The sequence below is a fragment of the Pundamilia nyererei genome, unplaced genomic scaffold (genome assembly GCF_000239375.1).
Source record: "Pundamilia nyererei isolate P.nyererei 1_Seehausen unplaced genomic scaffold, PunNye1.0 scaffold00059, whole genome shotgun sequence".
Classification (NCBI taxonomy): domain Eukaryota; kingdom Metazoa; phylum Chordata; class Actinopteri; order Cichliformes; family Cichlidae; genus Pundamilia; species Pundamilia nyererei.
The window spans coordinates 3,092,684-3,111,977 of NW_005187460.1; the positions used below are offsets into that span (position 1 = coordinate 3,092,684).

Here is a 19,294-nt window from a genome sequence, read left to right on the forward strand (position 1 = left end):
TAGAAATAACAGATAATGTTCCATTTTCATTTTACTGGTCATTCTAATCCACAACAATATATTATTCTTTCATAAAGATTGCTTTTGCCTTCAAACCTGTGAAGAAACAGTGATTACAGCAGAAACTCCTGCTGTGTGTGAACACGTTTTCTGGGTGAAATCGCAGTAAGGGATTTTTTATAGTGTTGAGGAAATGGGGCAGCTCACAGCAGTGAAGCGAACTTTGCTTTTGTTTTATGGCTACGAGCTGCTGGTGCGTTGACGCCCAGTCATCGCTTTGTTTGCTTGGGTCTGCAGTCGCTTCTGCTCATCTGACGTTAGCCGGGGGGGCGCAGAGAAACTTGGATTTTTATTTTTCTCCAAGCTTTTCCCTTCTTACCAGAGATGTCTAGGTACCACAAAGCAGCGATTGATGGATACGTGGAACTCTTGAAGGAGGCCACGGTGAAAGACCTGAACACGCCAGATGAGGATGGCATGACTCCCACCATACTGGCTGCTTTTCATGGACATATCAGTGCTCTTCAGCTCATATGCAGCAGAAAGTAAGTTTTCTATCGCCTGTCCTTCATCTCACATCTTACACTGAGACAAAAACGACCTGAACATATGAGTTCTCGTCAAGTGTTTTCTTCAGGCTGTGTAATTTTTCTGTCATTTCTAAAGAAAACATACAGTTAGACATAAAATCTTTTCATTTAAATACATTATATTTTATAAAACCAAATAAGATTAAGATCTCACAGAGCAAAGGTTGACCAGCATGAAATAAAGTGTGTTTTATGCTTTCTCATACGTACTTTGTTTGTTTTTGGCACTTCATCTGGATTTTTTCCACAGCTATTGTTCACTCCATTTTAATGAGCTAAGACTTTATTTCCCATTAGCTGAGCCAAAAGTTTAACCAGCCCAATCCATCCCACAAAAACAAAAGAGCTGTTCATCCAGGCCGTGCCACCACCACCACCACCACCGCTACTCCACATGTACCTCCGTCCCTCTTTCACTACAACCAAGACCATACAAAATCAAGACCATACAGACTTTTGAGATTCAGAGAAGTTTAGTTTTATTTGATTTATATTTCAATGGGCATAAAGCGTATCTTGTCTACGTGGCCAGGATTATCTAAACCATTTCCTCTTTGGTCATTACGCAGCATGAACTGGGATTTATGACAAGGTGTAGCAGTCACACAGCAATCAAAACTTGACAGGGGGCAGCAGTAAAAGGACTTTAAGTCTTAATAGCTCACCAGTTAACTTCACCCATCTTTAATTTGTCATATGCTAGATTTGGATGTGGATCTATTCTCTGTTTTAATTTAATTTCCTGGACTGATCCTGGACTGACATTTTTTTAAATGTCATTTTTTATCATTTAATCATTTTCTCTAAACTCATGAAAAAATACTGTGCATGGAGTTTGGTATAAATCAGGAATACAGAATAGCCAAATAATGAAAATATCATCACTAATGATAAAAAATATTTTGTGTGTGTTCGTGTTGTACAGAGGAGATCCCAACAGGAGTGACATCTGGGGAAACACACCCCTGCACCATGCAGCAGGTAACGGCCACATGCACATCCTCAGCTTCCTGGTCAACTTCGGCGCCAACCTTTTTGCTCTGGACAATGAATTCCACACGCCAATGGATGTTGCCGCTTCACGCGACCACATGGAGTGTGTGCGCTTCCTCGACGCTGCTGCTGCAAAGCAGACCAACCAAAATCCGAAAAAGGTCGCCAATCTGAAGAAAGAGGCAGAAAAAGAGGCAGAGAAACGCGTGAAACTCTGTGAGAAGGTGAAGAAAAAACACAAAAGCAAAATGGATAGAATGCAGCGTGGAAGCAACTCCGGCTCCTTTTCAGATGCAGGAACGGCATCGTCACTGTCAAACGATGGCACCATCACGGGCGTCAACGAACACTTCTCCAAGCTCATCACTGACGATAAAGTTGGCTCTATTAAAGGCACACTCCTGAAGAAGTTTGGGAAGAAGGACAAAGGCACGCTGCAGAGGTCAGAAGGAAGTGGGAACGTTATCTTCCTCAAACCAGAGAGCGGATCTGAGAACCCAGACTTTGTGGACGTCTTCAACGAGCAGGAAGAGAACATGCTAGAAGAAATGGACAGCTTCGGAGATGACGACGACGATGGAGGCCAAGTGAAACAATCCATCTTCAATCGGCCCGGCCTTGGAGGTCTGATGTTCAGGAAGAAGATGGGGCTAGACTCTGACGACATCCCCAGCAGTGCCAATGAAAGCCTTGGTTACCTCGTTCAAAGCGAGACGTTTGAGGCAGATGAAGACACCTCGGGTATGATGACGGGCGACAATGCACTGCCGTGGGAACAGGAAGATCTGGGACTGGATGATGATGAAGATGAGGAAACCTCTCCTTTGGATGTGTTCCTGTCCTCTATCTCCTTGCCAGATTTTACGCCCGCATTCAACAGAGAGCACCTTGACTTGGAGGCACTCATGCTTTGCTCTGATGAAGACCTCAAAGGGATCCGCATCCAGCTCGGACCCAGGAAGAAGATCTTAGAAGCTGTTGCTCGCAGAAGAAAGGCGCTGGAAAATGCAGGCGTCATGAAGGACAGCTCCTTGTGATCTGAAACAAAAACAGTTATTTATCCTCCAAATTTAAAATAAGCCTTTTGTCAGTTCAATTTCTGTATAAAACAAACATGATTCAGCAAACTAGTGAAAAATTCCAACATTTCTACAGATTGAACTTTATTGATCATATTATGACAATATGTTCCGTGTATACCTGTTATATCAAGTTAAAAGTGGCATGGCAGCATCAACCAACAATATCAACAATATCTTATACATCTGGTTTTAAAACAAGAGAAGAAAAGAATAATTATGGGAAGAAAAATAAAGAATAATAAATAATAAAGTGTTGGTATTGACCTGCTGGCTGACTTTCTCCACATATGAGGTGATATGGCACACAGATGATTTGCTTGTGCAGCTGAATGTTTTATTGTACTCATGTCGACCTCAGATAACACACCTGTTAAATAAACAAAACGTACATGCACGATAGTCTCTCCAGTTTAATATTTCCCAATGGGTTTTAAAATTTCCCTGACAGGAACAACAGCTGCTACGAACACAACAAAAAAGAGAGGAAAACAAGCACAGGAGCCACTAAATGACTCACAGCAAATACAAGCAGGCAGGCTAAAACTGGTGAACTAGTAAACACAATGGAGTGACCTGAATAGAATAGAATAGAATAGAATAGTCCTTTAATTGTCCCACAAGGGGAAATTTGGTTGTAACAGCAACACACACATACACAAAAACAAAAAAACAACAACAAAAAAACAAACAGAACAGGACACAGGACATTGAACAGAAACACACACATTTTTTTTCATGGATAATAGTTACTAAAACAGAGTACTGTACAGTTATTAAAATTAAAGTACAGATAAGTGGCAAACCCAGGTTGTAGTGTGCAAACAGAGCAGGATACTGCAAGATGTTTAAATAGTTAAGAATATTTAGAATAATTAGAAAAGTACAGATTGTGCATTGTACCTGTGCATTAAAAAGTACACATGTAACTTACAATAAGTTAGTATATATAAATTGAGAAAAAGTAATGTGCAAGTTATAAAAGTAGTATTTGTTCGGTTGATTGGTGCAAGTTACAGCGCTGATGTAAACATCTATGTTTGTTGAGAGCAGTTTTGATTGCACAGTCTGACAGCTGCAGGGAGGAAGGACCACTGGAAACGCTCCTTCTTGCATCTAAGATGCAGCAGTCTGTCACTGCTCACCAGTGAGTGTATATACAAAGAGCACCGATTAAAGTACATGAAATATTTAGGAGGAGGTGAAAAAAGGGACACACACACACACGAAAATGACGTGATATTATTCACGAGAGATGATTTTGACATGTTTCACAGATTGTAGGCCAATAAGTCATTTGCAACAGTTTGCATACACTTTTTAGAAAATACCGGAAATCATATTTTTTGGCAAACGATCAGATTTTGCAAAAAAGTAGGGAAAAATTTGTGTGTCACTCTTTGATGAACAAACAAAGCAGGAACTACATGGGGGTGAACACTCTTACGTTTGCCGGGTGTGTGTGGGCGTGGCTTGCAGCGAGAGGCGTTGCTCAGGACTGCCGGAAGCTGGTTTGGTTGGTATGTGGGAGAGCGAGTAGTCCTCCGCAGCAGTCACGACTATGTGTAACAGGTGAGTTGTTTTGGTCCCTCCGCTGCTGAGTGATTAATCTCACCTGTGTGTGGCTCGCATATCTGTTCTTGAGCTGTCTGAGTAGTCTGGCTCGGCACAAAGCCGCTTCTTTTGGCCGCTGCCTCACAGCTAAGCCTCATTAGTGAGACAATCTCGGGTCCTCTCTCCCCGCCTTGCTTTGCAGCCTTCTGCGACTTACACGCATTTCACTTTCAAATGAGTGCTTTCCGAGGCTGATTTGCGTTGCCAGCTATGTCTCAACCCGTTTTCTGATTGTCTTAGTTTGCGTTCAAGAGTGCTAACTGTGATATTTTGCCTCCCAGGCTTGGGTTGCAATGGCAGACATGGCTGAAATAATCTCTGTCAGCGCCGGTTTGCTCCTGCCTTCCTCTATCAACGCCACCGTTAAGGTCCAGGAGGAAGCCAGCCCGACTGCTGCCGTTGTCCCTGCTCCCCAGAACAGCGAGGACTACCTGTTTGTGGAGACCAGGCACCCCAACACAGTCCTGCAGGGCCTCAACAGCCTGCGGCTCAACAACGCCTTCTGCGATGTGACTCTGTGCTGCGGAGGACAGGAGTTCCCCTGCCACCGCATAGTGCTGGCATCTTTCAGCTCCTACTTCCAGGTAAACGCACTTTTCCTCACAGGTATGTCCGTACTGAAAACGACTCCACCTTTAGAATCATGTGTTTTCCTTCTCCATCCTTAGGCGATGTTTTCCGCTGACCTCATAGAGTCCAAGCAGGAGCGTGTTGCCATCAATGGTGTTGAGCCTCAGATGATTGGCATGCTGGTGAGCTACGCCTACACATCTGAGGTCTACATTTCCAAAGCCAACGTGCAGGTAGTGAATCTTCTCATGCCTCTTCATTGCCGTCATTCGTGAAGCGCGTGCGTGCTTAGAAAGTGATCTGTATCCAGGCGCTGCTGGCAGCAGCCAACCTGCTGGATGTGATGGCAGTCCGAGAGGCCTGCTGTCGCTTCATGGAGCGTCAGATGGACGAGATGAACTGTGTGGGGATTCACTGCTTTGCTGAGGCGCATTCCTGTAAGGTGCTGGAGAAACGCAGCATGGACTACATCCTTGAGCACTTCAGCACGGTCTGTCAGCAGGTGAGGGTGTGATGGAAACCCAGAGTAGGGAGTCCTGAAGGAGGTAATCTTGTATCACCTACTGTTAATGCAAAGCTGTGCCCTCACATAAATAATCAAACTCTCGGCGCTTCCTGTCTTCCTCCAGGAGGAGTTTCTGTCTCTGTGTGTGGACAAGCTGACGGAAATCCTTGCCAGCGATCTCCTCAACGTGCCCAAAGAGGAGACCGTGTTTGAGGCCGCCATGCTGTGGTTGAATAAATGTTCCTCTCGCAAACAGAGCTTTGAAAAGGTGAGAGGAGAGTCATTAGCAGGTAATTTCAGGCTTATCTTTAAAAATAAAAGGGGGGGTTCATACATTTTTGTTGTTTGGTGCTATCCTGTTATCAGGGGCGCCATACTCCATGAATGAAAATCCATGACCACAGCAGCTGCTCATGAGTACCACCCATCAGATCCCTTTCCATTTTTGTTCCTCAAAGGTCCTGGAGCACATCCGCCTGCCTCTCATCAGCCCCTATTACCTCCATGATGTGATTGAGTCTCTGGACGTGGTGAAGGAGAGCCAGGTCTGCCAGAGGCTCATCTCTGAGGCCAAGGACTATCTGCTGCTTAAGGACCGGCGTGGAGAGCTCTACTGCCCGAGAGCGAAGCCTCGCAGGTCCACTGGTAAAAATAAAAAAACACTCACGTCTGAATCAAAGAGTTAATTTTTAGCTTTGCACTATTTTCTGTCAGCCTGGTGATTTGTTAGTGTGTATCTGTCTCCCCGTCCTCATACTCCGCAAGGGTTTAAGAATGCTCGGCTATTCAATGGAGAGACGATTATTTGGGTCTATCTTCTTCTATTAGAAGAAAGATTTTGGATTCCAGGTTTTTAGATGTTTGCTGGTTTTCCCGGTTTGTGTTATCAAACTGTGGACCGAACAGTTTTAACCTAATCCAGATGCAAATCAAGAGAATAGTGGAAGTTGAATATTAGCATACAGGCTGCTTTTTTTCTTTTACATTAACATATGTGGCTCACTCCTCTCTTCCTCTACTCCTGTTGCCACGGAAACAGGAACCGCTGAAGTGATAGTCACAGTTGGCGGGGAGGACGACAAGGTGGTGCTGCGCAGCGTCGAGAGCTTCGATCCTGTGACGAGCCAGTGGAAGAACCTGGCATGCCTGCCCTTCGCCGTGAGCAAACACGGGCTGGTGGTCTCAGGTGAGGGGGTCAGTAAAACTCAGCCTGATGGGTTAAGACACTCTGAAATGCACAGATAAACTTAAGTGCTGAAAATGTATACTTCTGCTTATCCAATCACCTTTCTTCCTTGTCCCCGCCTGTAGATTCGACCCTGTATTTGGCAGGTGGAGAGTTTCCCGACGGCTCAGCCAGCAGAGAGATGTGGCGCTACGACCCCTGCTTTGACTCCTGGATGGAAATGGCACCCATGAATGTAGCTCGCTCGGAGTTAGGTGAGGGAGTCTTGGTAATTACAGCTTCTGTCTTTCAGCCACGTTACCTGTTGACCTACGGTACGTTGACCTACGGTAATGAGCATCTGTCGTTGTAATGGTTAATGAAAACATGAAAATTAGACCGGGGCATGAGATGTCCAACTGTAAACTGAAGGACGGTTTTTAATAGCAACAATGTTTATTTATCCGCTGTGCCTTCTCCCCACAGGCCTGGTGATGCTTGATGGCTTTGTGTACGCAGTGGGAGGGTGGGAGGGACGCTCACGTCTGGACTCGGTGGAGTGCTACAACCCCCACACCAACTCCTGGCAGTTTACGGAGTCTGTGAAGATGGCCGTCACAAGTCCAGCAGTGGTGGCTCTGGACGGCCTGCTCTATGTTACTGGTAGAAAACGCAGGTTTTTACATGTGCAGGGTTTTTTTTTGTTGTTGTTCATTTTGATTCTATGTGGTGTATTTATTCACTCGGGATGTGTCACGGCAGGTGGTGCGGTCCTAGAGGATGGTGACGGCACAGATCTGGCACAGGTGTACAACCCTAAAACGGCAGTATGGACAGAGGTCGCCCCCATGCAGATTGCCCGCTCTGGATCAGCTGCTTGTACTCTTAAAGGAAAGATTTACGTCATAGGTAACAAACTTATCATCCAGCCCATTAACTGTGCTTTGTTCTGGTTCCTAAAAGTGCAGTCATGTCTGTTAAATCCTTTTTTTGTAGGCGGGTGGCATGCCTCGACAGAGAACACAGATAAAGTGGAGTGTTACAATCCAAAGACCAACCAGTGGACGATGTGTGCCCCCATGAAGGAACGACGCTATCGGCCCGGCGCTGCTGTCGTGGATGGCAAAATCTACGTCTTGGGAGGAGAAGAGGGTTGGGACAGGTGAGGAGCTTTCTAGAAAAGACGTTGCCTGTAAATTTCGTGTTTTCCAGGCGATTGCAGAGCTCACATTTATTTGAAATATTAAGAAAATGAGGGTTAAATTCCTGTGGATTAAACACAGGAGAGGTCAATGAGGTTGTCTAAAGCTGATCCCGCTCTGCGTGCAGATATCACGACACTATCGAGAGGTATTGTGACGAGACGGACACGTGGGAGATTGTTGGGGAGATGCCTACCAGCCGCAGCTGGCTCAGCTGCGTCTCTCTCCGGCTTAGAAAGGACATCCAAGTGAGCAGCAGTCCCGGGATGCCCAGTGAAAATTGAGGACAACAAATGGGAAATCTCCTGTGGTTTTGTTTGTTTTTATTTTTTTAAATTGCACTCTCCTTGGAGATTATGCGCTACAAGATTCAGAGCTGCGAAGACTGGCATGCTGGGGAGTGATGCCTGGAACTGGCACTGAGCTGCTTGAGCTGTTTCTGGGACCTGTTTGGTGACAGCCTGTGGAATAAGTCTTAATCACTTTGGGGTCCTTTCTTTTGTGGCTTGGCAGCAGAGGTGCAGTGATTTAACATAAATGATCTGATGTCCGCAGTCTAAACTCGCTCTGTATGATGTGAACATTCTTTAGTTGTTTTATTGTCCGAGCGCCACAATCTGGATGTTTTCCCAGCCAATGGGGTTATTTTTGTATTATGTGACTGTATTTATTGGAGGTTGATAAGATTAGAATGGTCCTCTTAAAAAGCTCTGTGGGCCAAAGAGTCAGTTATGAATGTTTTTGAAGGTTACCTGTGTGGGCGGGGCAAAGGTGTACATGTGAGTGTTTTTTTGTAATTACACATTGAACTTCTTAGTGATTGTCTTGACTACCTGTTATATGTTGAGTATATTTTTGTAATGTGCGTCATGCATACTGGTGAATTAAAGTGAAAATGACTTGTAATAAAGATGTTTACTTCTTTACTGTGAATGTGGGTGGGTCAGTTTTGTTTTTGTTTTTTACAAATGAAGCCTGAAAACAATCGAAAGTATTGATGAATGCACTCCTGCTACATTGACATTTTTAAAGAGTATCAAATACCCAAGATCAGAATCAGCTTTATTAAGTACATGTAGAAAGCAGATGATACTGTCAGCATGATGCAGACAATAACATGTATTTCATATTTATGGCTCAGTGTGAAGATGTTGGAATAAATAAGGGATGGATGACAATCTCATAGCAGCAGTAGGTACAGTCAGCATGTTTAATGCTGTTTTGTTTTTAAAATTAAGATGTTTGTTTAATATTACAATCTTGAAATCTTTCAGTTGCACAGAAGACTTTGAGGCTCTTGATGAGTTTCTTGTCTCTAGAATTGATTTTTCCAGTCAAATTTCTTTTTTGTTTTCTTCTTTCTTTTCTGGTTCAGGCTTCTTGTCACCGCTTGCTCCGCTTCACCTGGACACAAACGTGTTTCCTTCTTTAGAGAAATGGGCGCGTGGCTGCATGCAGACTGAACATTCTTGGTTCAAAATCAGTCTGACTTCCTAACATACGCACGGCGGTGTGCACGTTTTATAATCATATAATTAATTTTGCGCACATTTTGCTTGTTTTCTTTGCGCAAGGCGAAAAAAGTTTCCACGAACATTTAAAGACGGGCTCGTGCTGCCTACGTGCGATCTCCACACAGCCACACCCACATTTATTTAAGGAAACACGTTCACCTCCAGGTGAAGCGGAGAAACACGGACCGCAAGAAAAAGAAGGAAATGGGTGAAGGACAAGAAGCGCGTGACCTTTTAGCACCAGATGATAAAAACAACAAAATAATAAAAATCCAGATACCTCATAAAATCTGGGGGATAATGCGAAGAAATTTAGAATAAAAGTTTTTAATTAACATTGTTTGGAGGGCTGATATCAAAGGCAAGATTTAGGAAAAGCAGCATTACAGTAAAAATGCACCAAGCTGGCAAAGACTAAGTATTTTTCCTCTGCATTTTAAATACATTTTCTTAGGTGGCCAAGTTCACAAAATCATTTCAGTTAGTTTAATAGTTTTTTAAATTGTCTAGTGTTCTTTTTTCTTCTTCTTGTTTTTGTTTTAAATCGAAGTTTAGTTTTTAGCTTAGTTTTAGTTTTCTGTAGTTGACTTTGTGACATCCACACCACCTTTCTGGTGCAATAACTTTAGTGCCATGTCAAATTGTATCTATGCTTTTCCAAGTTACAGGCTTTCCCTGATTTCCTGGGGCTGAGAAGTTTTTCCAGCATTTCTCATGTTTCTCATGTTTACATAAAAGACCAGCAAATTTTATTGTGCGTGGTGAAACCGATGCTTCATTAGCTAAATTTATCTCATTAAAATGCCTGGAGGCTGTCTGCATCTAAAAAACATTTTAAAGAGGCAAATAAAGTTGAAATGTATGGGGTCCACTATCCAGAGTGATGGACAATGCAAAAAAAAAAAAAAAAAAAAAAAAAAGAGATGTAGGCAGGATGGAGTGGGACAGAAGGATAGCAGCAAACCTGAAATGAAAGGTTTACAGGATGGTAGTGAGACCTGCTATTATGTCACAAAAAGATAGAAGGTGAGTGACTGTAATTAACAGGTTTAGAAGTCAGTACATCTGAGGGACAGCTCAGGTTGAGCACTTTGGAAATAAATCGTCCAGAGAGGGGTGAGTGGATATACTGGACAAAGGATGTTGAAGAACGAGCTGCCAAGCAGGAGGAGAAAGGGGAGGAATGATGTTTATTATTATTTGCTGATGTTGTTAATGAGCCACAAGCCGAACAGTTTTCACTAGCTCAAGGAAACTTGAAACACGCTGTGATACTTTTATTTTGAAAGGTTTAGCGACTACACGGCGCAGTGAGTTGTGGGTAAGACATCAGTCTGCCGCCATATCTGTCTTTCTGTACCGGCTGAAGGAGAGAGTGAGGAGTCATGAGAGGAATACAGTCTCTGAACACTATCTCCGTGAGTCCTGTGTTGTGTTGGTGCGGTCTGAGTGGCGTCATCCGCCGGATCTGCTCCCTGCTCGTCCCGGTCTAAAAAAACCGAACATTCGCTGTAGCAGTTAGCCTGCTAGCCGGTTAGCTCTCCAAGTTTACCCACCGTAAAACGGTTTCTGTCTCGAGTTAGGGGCAACGTTCTCATTTCATCATTCACACGTACTGAAAACAATAAAATAAACATCAAGTGTGCAGTAAAAAATATAAATACAATTTGAAAAGCGTGTGGGCTCGACTTAGCTGTTTTATGTCGCCTTTTGCATTGCTGTGGTAAGCTGGATGTAACCTGAAGGTCATCCCTGAATTCTGGTCCACCAGCGTCCGTTTTCAACGAACCAGGCCCCCTATTTGGTCATAAATTCGGTGTTATCCAATTATGATGCTAGTGCATTCCCACATTAGTCCCAGACTTTGCTGCCGGGACATAAATGTGCACAGGTCACGTCAGGTCAAGCTGCTCTCAGCCTGCACACACAGGTGCTGTTTTGAGTTTGTGATCCTATTAAGACGGCCTGGTTTTAGGGGGCCTAGATCATACTTTTGGGCATTTCTGCAAGCAAAATTGCTATTATCAGTTATGCAAACCCAATCAAAAGTAAAAATAATATTAGACGATTGCAGTATTAGATTATATTAGGTTGTTGTCTCAAGACCTTCCTAAAGCAGCTCCATGTGAGATAGAAAGGCGGTGACTTCCCTAGCTGGTGATATTTGTGTAATCTGCGTGTTACTTGTATGTGTTAGTAGCTATTATGTAACATTAGAGGTCATGTTACTCTTTGGTGGATTAAGATTCCGCCAATTTAGTGTTTACACACAGTTTAAAGCAGCACGATATATACCGAATTGTGGCTATAATTCAGTAATAACTTCCTGTTCTTATTTTAGCTGCTAATGAATCATTGTCTTTAATTATTGTGTCACCTTCCTGCAGAAACGTTGCTACGCAGCTGCCAGGAGGAGCGGTAGTCTGGCTGAACCCCTCTCAGGTCTGAAACCATCCAAAGGCGCACCTCTTCCTCCCCAGGATGCCCAGGTAGGTGCTGCTCTCGAATCGAACAAAACACAATGGAAATCTAACTCACAGCTGGTTGTCATGATATTTTCTTCCAAAAAAACACTTCTGCTGTGTTTTGTGAGCTTTTTCAGTATTTTTCTAATTGCTGGTGTCATCTTAAGTTGCAGTGTACCACTAGTTTTGTTTCTGTGTGAACGTTGTGTTTTGTGTAACATTTTTTCTTTCCTCCTTCAGGTGTCAAAGCTCCCAAACGGCCTGGTGATAGCTTCGCTGGAAAACTACTCCCCCGTGTCAAGTGTTGGTGTGTTTGTGAAAGCTGGGAGTCGCTATGAGACTGTGGAGAACCAGGGTGTCTCCCATGTGTTACGACTGGCAGCGAACCTGGTAAACTGTGAATGAGCTTGTAAGCGTGTGATAGCTAAATTAATTATTCCTGAGGTTATTCTTACCACAATAAGAAGGACATGACTGCACTTGTTTTTATCAGCACCTCTAGCCTGACAGCCTACGCTGCTTACTTATCTTATTTTTGTTTTTGTAGACTACAAAGGGAGCGTCTGCCTTCAAGATCTGTCGCAGTGTGGAAGCAATCGGGGGCAGCCTGAGGTCAGTGAGCACACTTCATGCACATGCACACACTGACCGTCGCTGCTTTTGTTGCTCAAAATTATGCAGCGGATCACACTGAATCAGCTGTGTTGTCATCTCTATCCATGCAGCGCGACATCGTCAAGAGAGACAATGGTCTACACTGCTGACTGTTTGAGAGATGACATGTAAGTTATTTTATATTAACGTCAAGTTATTTTTTTCTCTTCTCTATTTTCATTAAAACTCGTCAGGCTGTGTTGACACTTCGCTGTCCTATTTGTGTCCAGAGATTCATTAATGGAGTTTCTGGTCAATGTGACTACAGCTCAGGAGTTTCGGCCATGGGAGGTGGACGAACTGACGCCCAGAGTGAAGGTTGACAAGGCTCTGGCTCAGCAGTGTCCTCAGATAGGTGTGTAACAGAAGCAACAGTTCATCTCCTGATTGCCTGTATTTTTACTGAGGAAATAGTTTTATCAGATGTGAAAGTGATTTTTAATTTCTAAAGAAGATCCTTGATGATTTTATTTGGCTGTAATTATGTAAAACATCAAAAATCTTCTCGCTAAGCTGCGGTAGACCTCAAGGCTATGAAATGTTTTTGCTCTGAGTTTTGTGGCCACTTCAGAAATGCTTAACGTGAGCTGTTGGGATTGAGGCATTTTTTTGTTTTTTTTGTGCCATTTCAGTCAGATCTGTAGCCTCATTGAGCAGTAAGCATTCCAGTCCCTCTCATATTACTGTAGATATATTATATTCTGCATGGTTTCTGACATACTTTAATACTTGTGCAAAAGTTGTTTAATTAATAACTTGATCTCTGAAAAAAGTCCTGTGCATTGTTGCTGTTTTTGTTTTTTTGTTTTTTAGATGCAGCAGTTTTTGATTATCCATATTTAAAGTTTTCATTGTGTCCTGTTCAATTTTCTCCTGCAGGTGTAATTGAGAAGTTGCATGAAGCAGCATACAAAAACACCCTGTCCAACTCTCTGTACTGCCCTGACTACATGGTCGGCCATGTCTCCTCTCAACAGGTAAGAATATGCGTTACATCTTTTTTTTTTATCTTAAGGGTCTTAAAGGGTCTATTCAGTTAGCAAAATAGTACTTTTTGTGATGCACTTAAACACCTGTCCTCCTCCTTATCCTTCCCTGTAGCTTAAGTCATTTGTTGAGGACCATTTCACCACTGGCAGAATGGCTCTAGTAGGACTAGGTGAGTGTTGTCCAGCCTTGATTGCTTCATCACAGCTTGTCCCCCCTTCTTCATTTGGCTTTCCTAATAGGTAGTTAGCAATCTCCAGCCTAAGCAGTCTTGCTTACGTGTGAGCTTACGCTTGTCTTAAATCTCAATGAGATAGTGAATCACTGCTGACATGTCAGAACTCTGTTCCACTTCACTCATTTATGCATGTTAATCTCATTTACCCATTCAGGTGTAAACCACTCGGTCCTGAGGCAAGTGGGTGAGGGGCTCTTGAGTGCCCGCAGTGGGGTTGGGGCCCCTGTGGCTAAATCTGTGTACCGTGGAGGTAGGAGCTTGTGTTTTAAAATAGCAACTTTAAATTATTTTTGCAATCCGCCGCTGCCTTGTTCTCATGAGGAAATATTGTGTGTTAGGTGAGCTGCGAGTGCAGAACAAGGATGAGCTTGTCCACGCTCTGATTGCCAGTGAAGGTGCTGTGACAGGTAGTGCCGAGGCTAATGCTTTCAGTGTGCTGCAAAGGATCCTGGGAGCTGGTCCGCATGTAAAGAGGGGCTCCAGCATCACCAGCAAACTGAGCCAGGGGATCGCCAAAGCTACTACACAGCCCTTTGATGTGAGTTGAAACAGGACAGCGACACTGGTTTTTGTAGCCGTAACAGTTCAAGTCCATTTTTAATGAGTCTTTCTGAGATCTGTTCCCCCGATTTAACGCAGAAATCTGTCAAAAAAGCCAAAAACTGGCGCACGATGCTTTCCGTCAGTCTGGAACTGACAGACAAAGAAAAGGCTTCAGTGGTCTTTTCCTTTGATGAAGTCTCTTGGGGAAACTTCTCCAGAAATCTGCTGAAAGAATGATTTGCCTCAATTGGAGTATTTAGAATAGTTTTATTTTTTTAGGATGCTTGGCTGTTCTTGTTATAAATGCACAGTTTCTCACTCTACATCAGATAACCTCTGGTTGTCTTTCAGGCCACTGCCTTCAACGTCTCGTACTCCGACTCCGGCCTGTTTGGGGTCTATACCATTGCACAAGCAGCCTCTGCAGGAGAGGTAGTTGCCAAGTTTTCTGTGTCTAACTTGATTTAAAAAATTTGCCGAAATGCCAGAATTATTCTCTCTGTGCAGGTGATCAAAGCTGCCATTGCACAGGTGAGGGGTGTGGCCGAGGGAGGCGTGTCTGAGGCTGACATCACCAGAGCAAAGTAAGTTCATACAAAGATGACGCAGGTGGAGTTCTAACTGGTCTGTTGCTCACTCCTGTCTGTGTTTGACACCTCTGTGCAGGAACCAGCTGAAAGCGGAGTACTTGATGTCGATGGAGAGCTCAGAGGGGCTGCTTGAGGAGATTGGTGCTCAGGCTCTCACCGCTGGAGTGTACCAGGCCCCTGACGCTGTCCTCAAGGCTATAGATGCCATCACCCAGAATGATGTGGTTAAGGTGTGTGCTTTCAGTGAGATTTTAATAGCATGACTTAACAAACAGCTGCAGAAGAACAAGCTAGCTGTTAGAAGTGATTATTGCAGTCTAGAGTACAGTTGTGGTCAGACGTTTACATCAACTCATTAAGGGAATGAATGTCATGTAATTTGGGGCTTTTAATGATTTCTTTGAACTGGGTGGAATGTTTGTAAAGCATACATCTTTACATACATTGAATCTATATATCATCCTAAAGACTTTAAAAATACTTATACAGGGCTCTAGAGTGCGACTAAAAAAATAAACAACTGTTCGGGTAACAAATAAAATAAAAAAATCTCTGCAACTCTCCGTGTGGTGAACAACAGACACACATTATGCCCCTATCGTGGACTAAACCAATCAGAGACAGTCAGGAGCGGGACCTCTCTGATTGGCCGTGGTCCAGTTGAAAGTGCAGGTGGAAGTGGGAGGTGAGTAGCTTGAATAAAGCGATATCGATTCATTAAATCCTGAATTGACTTTAAAATATAACTGTGTTTTGCCAGAAATGCCAGATTCTCAGATTAAAGCTCATAAAACTATTTCAACAACAACCAAACTGCAAATGAGAGCAGGTACACGCACTCCACACAAAGACGTAAACACAGAACGGACCGACGCATCAGAATCAGCTTTGTCTTTCTCGGCTTTCTCACCCGACGGCCCGTAGACGGACACGCTGTCGGAGCTTAGCGATTCTGATGCGTCGGTCCGCTCTGTGTTTACGTCTTTTTGCGCTGATTCTGAGCTGCAGGTTTTGTGTCTCTCCAACCAAAATTCACCGAGCCAGCTGCAAAAGAAGCAGCAAACTGTGCTTCACATTTGATAAATGTCGTCATGAATTCCCTCTGACTTTTGCTGTTTTGCTTCCACCACAATAAAAATCACACTTCATGCACAGCTCTCTCGCTCTGTACTTCAAGAACAGTTTCCTGTCTCAAATCTCTGTTTTCTACATTATTCATTCGCTTATTACCCACCAGTCCACCGTTGTTTACAGCGCTGTCGGCCACTGTCTTTTTCTTTTCTTTTTCTTTTCTTTCACTTAAATGACCTTGGACAAGAAAGCCTAATTTCTGCTGTTCAATACTGAAGAAATTTAAACTTTTTAAAATTATGCAAAATTGCAGAATATTGCAGAATATTTTTAAGGTTATCTGCTATAAAAAGCCAGACCAGAAAAATCTCCTTCATGTTTTTCTGTGTTTTATTCTCAGTTACTTTCACACAAAGGCATCTGCTGTGATGTTCACAATTCTGATGAAGTCTCATGTGTATCAGTGCTGATAAATGATCAGAGTTATAATATTTCTGACTGTCTGAGGCTAAATTGAATCGAATCAGGACTTTGAGAACCGGAATCGAATGGATTTTAAAAATCAGTGATGATACCCAGCCCTAGTGAGCAGCCTTGGCCCGACAGAAGTGGATGTAGCTGTGGGTAATAAGAAAAAATGAAAAGAACGATTGATAACTTTTTTGTTAAGTTAAGGCCTGATCCGTCTGAAATTCATAGCCAGTGCTCTGACACGGTGCCATCAATCTTTGAATGCTGAAAAAGCACAGTGTATCCAGAAAACACATTATATGCTGCAATAAATGCACTGCCCAAGTGTCCCCTCTCCCCACGGCCTGTCAGCAGCATGCAACAGCAAACAGGTCGTCAGAGGAGGCCGAGATGATGATTAAGTTTAACATTTTCTACAATATTGACAAAGCACTTTAAGCACAAGATTGTTAGTTAATAATTTAGAAAATTATGGCCCATGGCACTAACTTTTTGCCATGGGCGCACGGCAAAAAGTTAGTCTAGAGCCCTGCTTTATATATACAAATACTTGCATACACCCCTATTAATATTTGGTAAATGTCCCTTAGCAAGTTGCACCTCAACAAGTTGCTTTTCATCATTAACAAGCTTCTGGTATGATTCTGTGGGGACCGCTCTTCCTTGGTTCCTTAGACTTTTCCATTATTCTGAGTAGTGGTCAGTCCAGTGAGTGCTGTTAAACAAATCCTTTCTATGTTGGCAAAGAGAAACTACCAGCTGTAGTCAGTCTCCCTCATTAGTTCACTAACGAGAAGTTAATAGGCGTTATCAAATGAAAAGGCATTGTAGAACCTTCAGCACCACTTATTAAAAGTTATTTTTAAGTAAGTATTTGAGGTTATATTCATACTTTTGACCCTGTGTGGATTAGAGAAAATCCAGAATAACTTGAAATAGTCATTAAAGTATACTGTACAATCATTCCACCCTGAAAAAGTTTTAAAAAGTCATTAAAAATGACCATGACATCCATGTCCCTGTAAATTTCTGACCACACTTATATACATGTGGTTTTTAGATTCAATGCATGTCAAATTTAAACCCATTTGATGGATTTTATATCTGATGTCGTGTCATTGTTACATTACTGGGTTGCAGTGGCAGCAGTCTTACCTTTATGTACCCCATCTGTAGTAGAGCGGGGGTTGGAGTCATAAATCATCCAGTAAAGGCTCACTAGTTTGTTCATGTCCAAATAAAACAACAGTTCATTAAGAAGCGATGCAATAGATCATGTTGACAGTGCGTTTTACTGAAGGGCTTTTGGGATTATACAGATCATTACAGAGTAAATATTGTTTTAGTTTCACATTTGAACCTCATTTCAAATAGAAACACTGTAGTTCCTCTGAGCACTGGTGGCAGCCTCAGTTTGAAAATATATCCCTGAAGACTATACTAACAGAAACAAAAAGTTATTAAATTATGCGTGCAGGCTATTTATTCATATGTTTAAACTTGCATTTGTGTTTAGTCGCTGCGTGGGGTTCTGTGTAGTGTCGGAGCTGCGGCAGGGCTTCGGTGGACTATAAATACTGGGATATATTTGGAAATATTGCCCGTCAGTGAATTTGCTCTGTTTTCTTTACAGGCTGCAAAGAAATTTGTGGATGGCAAGAAGACCATGTCAGCTAGTGGACACCTCATTAATACACCATTTGTGGATGAAGTATGAAAATGCACATAAGAATAATAAGAACAGTTGATTTTTCTTTCTGCTTGGGCATGCTGTGCCTGGATGTTGCCTCCTGCAGCAGTTCATTGGATGTCACCTGTCATTTGTAGTTTGTCCTGCAATATGTGTGAGCACCAACAGAGAGATGCAGAATTGTAATGTCTGTTGTGGGGGAGAGGGTGGATTCATCAGTGTAACTGTACATCAGTGTAAATTAAAACAATTACAGTAAAACACTTGGGTTGTTGCTTGATTTTGCATTTTTGAATGACAAGTTTCTGGCATGTGTGCCGTGCACAAGTGCGGTCTTCTGCATGAGATTGATGATTCCACACCATCATCTTGAAGAGTGCTTGGTTTTGGATGACATTAGCACTATGTGCCAACACTGGCAGCAAAAAGCTGTTATTTTAGGTAATGAGCACTTTAGCACCAAGAGGTTTTGTTTCATTCATCAGCCAGTGGGGGGACCCAAAAGCGCACAAACATAAGTTGACGTTTGAGGGTTGTCTTGTAGATCGTCAGTAAAAGAGCTAATATCATACTGGCAATAAACTGGGTTTCATTTAAAACATAGAAGCCCTCTACAGTAAAGGCCTAAGCCATCTCTACTTCCTGAGATGACTGAGGTTGTTTAACATCTGCCAGCTCTCATCATGCGCTCAACATTTTTCTGTAATTTAACAAATGCATTATTTTATGCCCCCCGTGTATTCTGTAAGGTGCCTATTAATGTGCAGGCTGACTTTGTATCTGTAAGATGAATAGTTGCACACAAGAGGTGGAGTTTGTGCAAAAAAGTAGCAGAAAGTTGTAATTATTTAGTGGAATATGTGATATTTAAATGAGAAACTTCCCTCTGGGCATGTTGTCCCTGCACACTCTAAGATAACTTGCACTTTCCATTCAGTAAATGGCTATGAAATCAAAAAGGAGAAAAAAAAAGACGAATCCTTTCTGCATCTAAATATTAAACATTTACAAAAGGGAGTCTAAGTCAACAGCAGTTATATAGTATTAATACCAATGCTGGTATTGGATTGATATTAGCGTGACAGGATCGATATAAGTTCACAAGGCCTTTTAGGCCAATTAAAATGTGAAAAATTAGCAGATGTTGTGTGCAGTTATAACTATTAAAACACTGAAATTTCTCAAATGAAAACCAGTGAGCAGTTTATTATGAAAGATCGTGTTTTTTCTCTTATTATTGGTCATTATTTAGACAAAAGTGTTTTTATAGGATTACTCGATTTGTGTTAAATATGTTATTTTTAGAAATGAAAAAAAAAAAGTTCTTTTGTGTTGACTGTCAGGCATATTTTA

General features: G+C 42.5%; 3 protein-coding genes across 3 annotated transcripts; all 3 read left to right on the top strand.

The window, feature by feature from the left end:
• The first annotated feature begins 197 nt into the window (after window positions 1–197).
• anks4b (ankyrin repeat and sterile alpha motif domain containing 4B) lies at window positions 198–2,884 on the top strand. Its single transcript, XM_005734708.2, has 2 exons — window positions 198–545; window positions 1,516–2,884. The coding sequence occupies exons 1-2, from the start codon at window positions 385–387 to the stop codon at window positions 2,618–2,620; spliced, it is 1,266 nt and encodes a 421-aa protein (XP_005734765.1). The 5' UTR covers window positions 198–384; the 3' UTR covers window positions 2,621–2,884.
• A 1,231-nt stretch (window positions 2,885–4,115) lies between these two features.
• On the top strand, window positions 4,116–8,642 carry LOC102213849 (kelch-like protein 20). The gene is made up of 12 exons (XM_005734669.2): window positions 4,116–4,234; window positions 4,558–4,860; window positions 4,945–5,079; window positions 5,157–5,348; window positions 5,476–5,619; window positions 5,810–5,996; window positions 6,391–6,537; window positions 6,663–6,791; window positions 7,003–7,179; window positions 7,279–7,425; window positions 7,513–7,678; window positions 7,846–8,642. Exons 2-12 carry the CDS (start codon window positions 4,570–4,572, stop codon window positions 8,000–8,002), a joined length of 1,872 nt encoding a protein of 623 aa, XP_005734726.1. The 5' UTR covers window positions 4,116–4,234; window positions 4,558–4,569; the 3' UTR covers window positions 8,003–8,642.
• Window positions 8,643–10,523: 1,881 nt separating this feature from the next.
• Window positions 10,524–18,204, top strand: uqcrc2a (ubiquinol-cytochrome c reductase core protein 2a). The gene is made up of 14 exons (XM_005734667.1): window positions 10,524–10,650; window positions 11,620–11,721; window positions 11,938–12,087; window positions 12,245–12,309; window positions 12,423–12,479; window positions 12,582–12,706; window positions 13,231–13,328; window positions 13,453–13,510; window positions 13,731–13,826; window positions 13,915–14,114; window positions 14,471–14,551; window positions 14,627–14,703; window positions 14,786–14,939; window positions 17,885–18,204. The coding sequence occupies exons 1-14, from the start codon at window positions 10,618–10,620 to the stop codon at window positions 17,966–17,968; spliced, it is 1,380 nt and encodes a 459-aa protein (XP_005734724.1). The 5' UTR covers window positions 10,524–10,617; the 3' UTR covers window positions 17,969–18,204.
• Window positions 18,205–19,294: the final 1,090 nt, after the last annotated feature.

What these genes read in the sequence shown, in the direction of transcription:
- anks4b (XM_005734708.2), top strand. Translation starts at nt 385, where the DNA reads ATGTCTAGGTACCACAAAGCAGCGATTGATGGATACGTGGAACTCTTG. An exon ending in CAGCTCATATGCAGCAGAAA is followed by an intron (nt 546 to 1,515) that starts GTAAGTTTTCTA and finishes CGTGTTGTACAG; the next exon opens with AGGAGATCCCAACAGGAGTG.
- uqcrc2a (XM_005734667.1), top strand. Translation starts at nt 10,618, where the DNA reads ATGAGAGGAATACAGTCTCTGAACACTATCTCC. An exon ending in AGTCTCTGAACACTATCTCC is followed by an intron (nt 10,651 to 11,619) that starts GTGAGTCCTGTG and finishes ACCTTCCTGCAG; the next exon opens with AAACGTTGCTACGCAGCTGC. An exon ending in CCCAGAATGATGTGGTTAAG is followed by an intron (nt 14,940 to 17,884) that starts GTGTGTGCTTTC and finishes TTTTCTTTACAG; the next exon opens with GCTGCAAAGAAATTTGTGGA.
- LOC102213849 (XM_005734669.2), top strand. Translation starts at nt 4,570, where the DNA reads ATGGCAGACATGGCTGAAATAATCTCTGTCAGCGCCGGTTTGCTCCTG. An exon ending in TTTCCAAAGCCAACGTGCAG is followed by an intron (nt 5,080 to 5,156) that starts GTAGTGAATCTT and finishes ATCTGTATCCAG; the next exon opens with GCGCTGCTGGCAGCAGCCAA. An exon ending in ACACGGGCTGGTGGTCTCAG is followed by an intron (nt 6,538 to 6,662) that starts GTGAGGGGGTCA and finishes CCCCGCCTGTAG; the next exon opens with ATTCGACCCTGTATTTGGCA.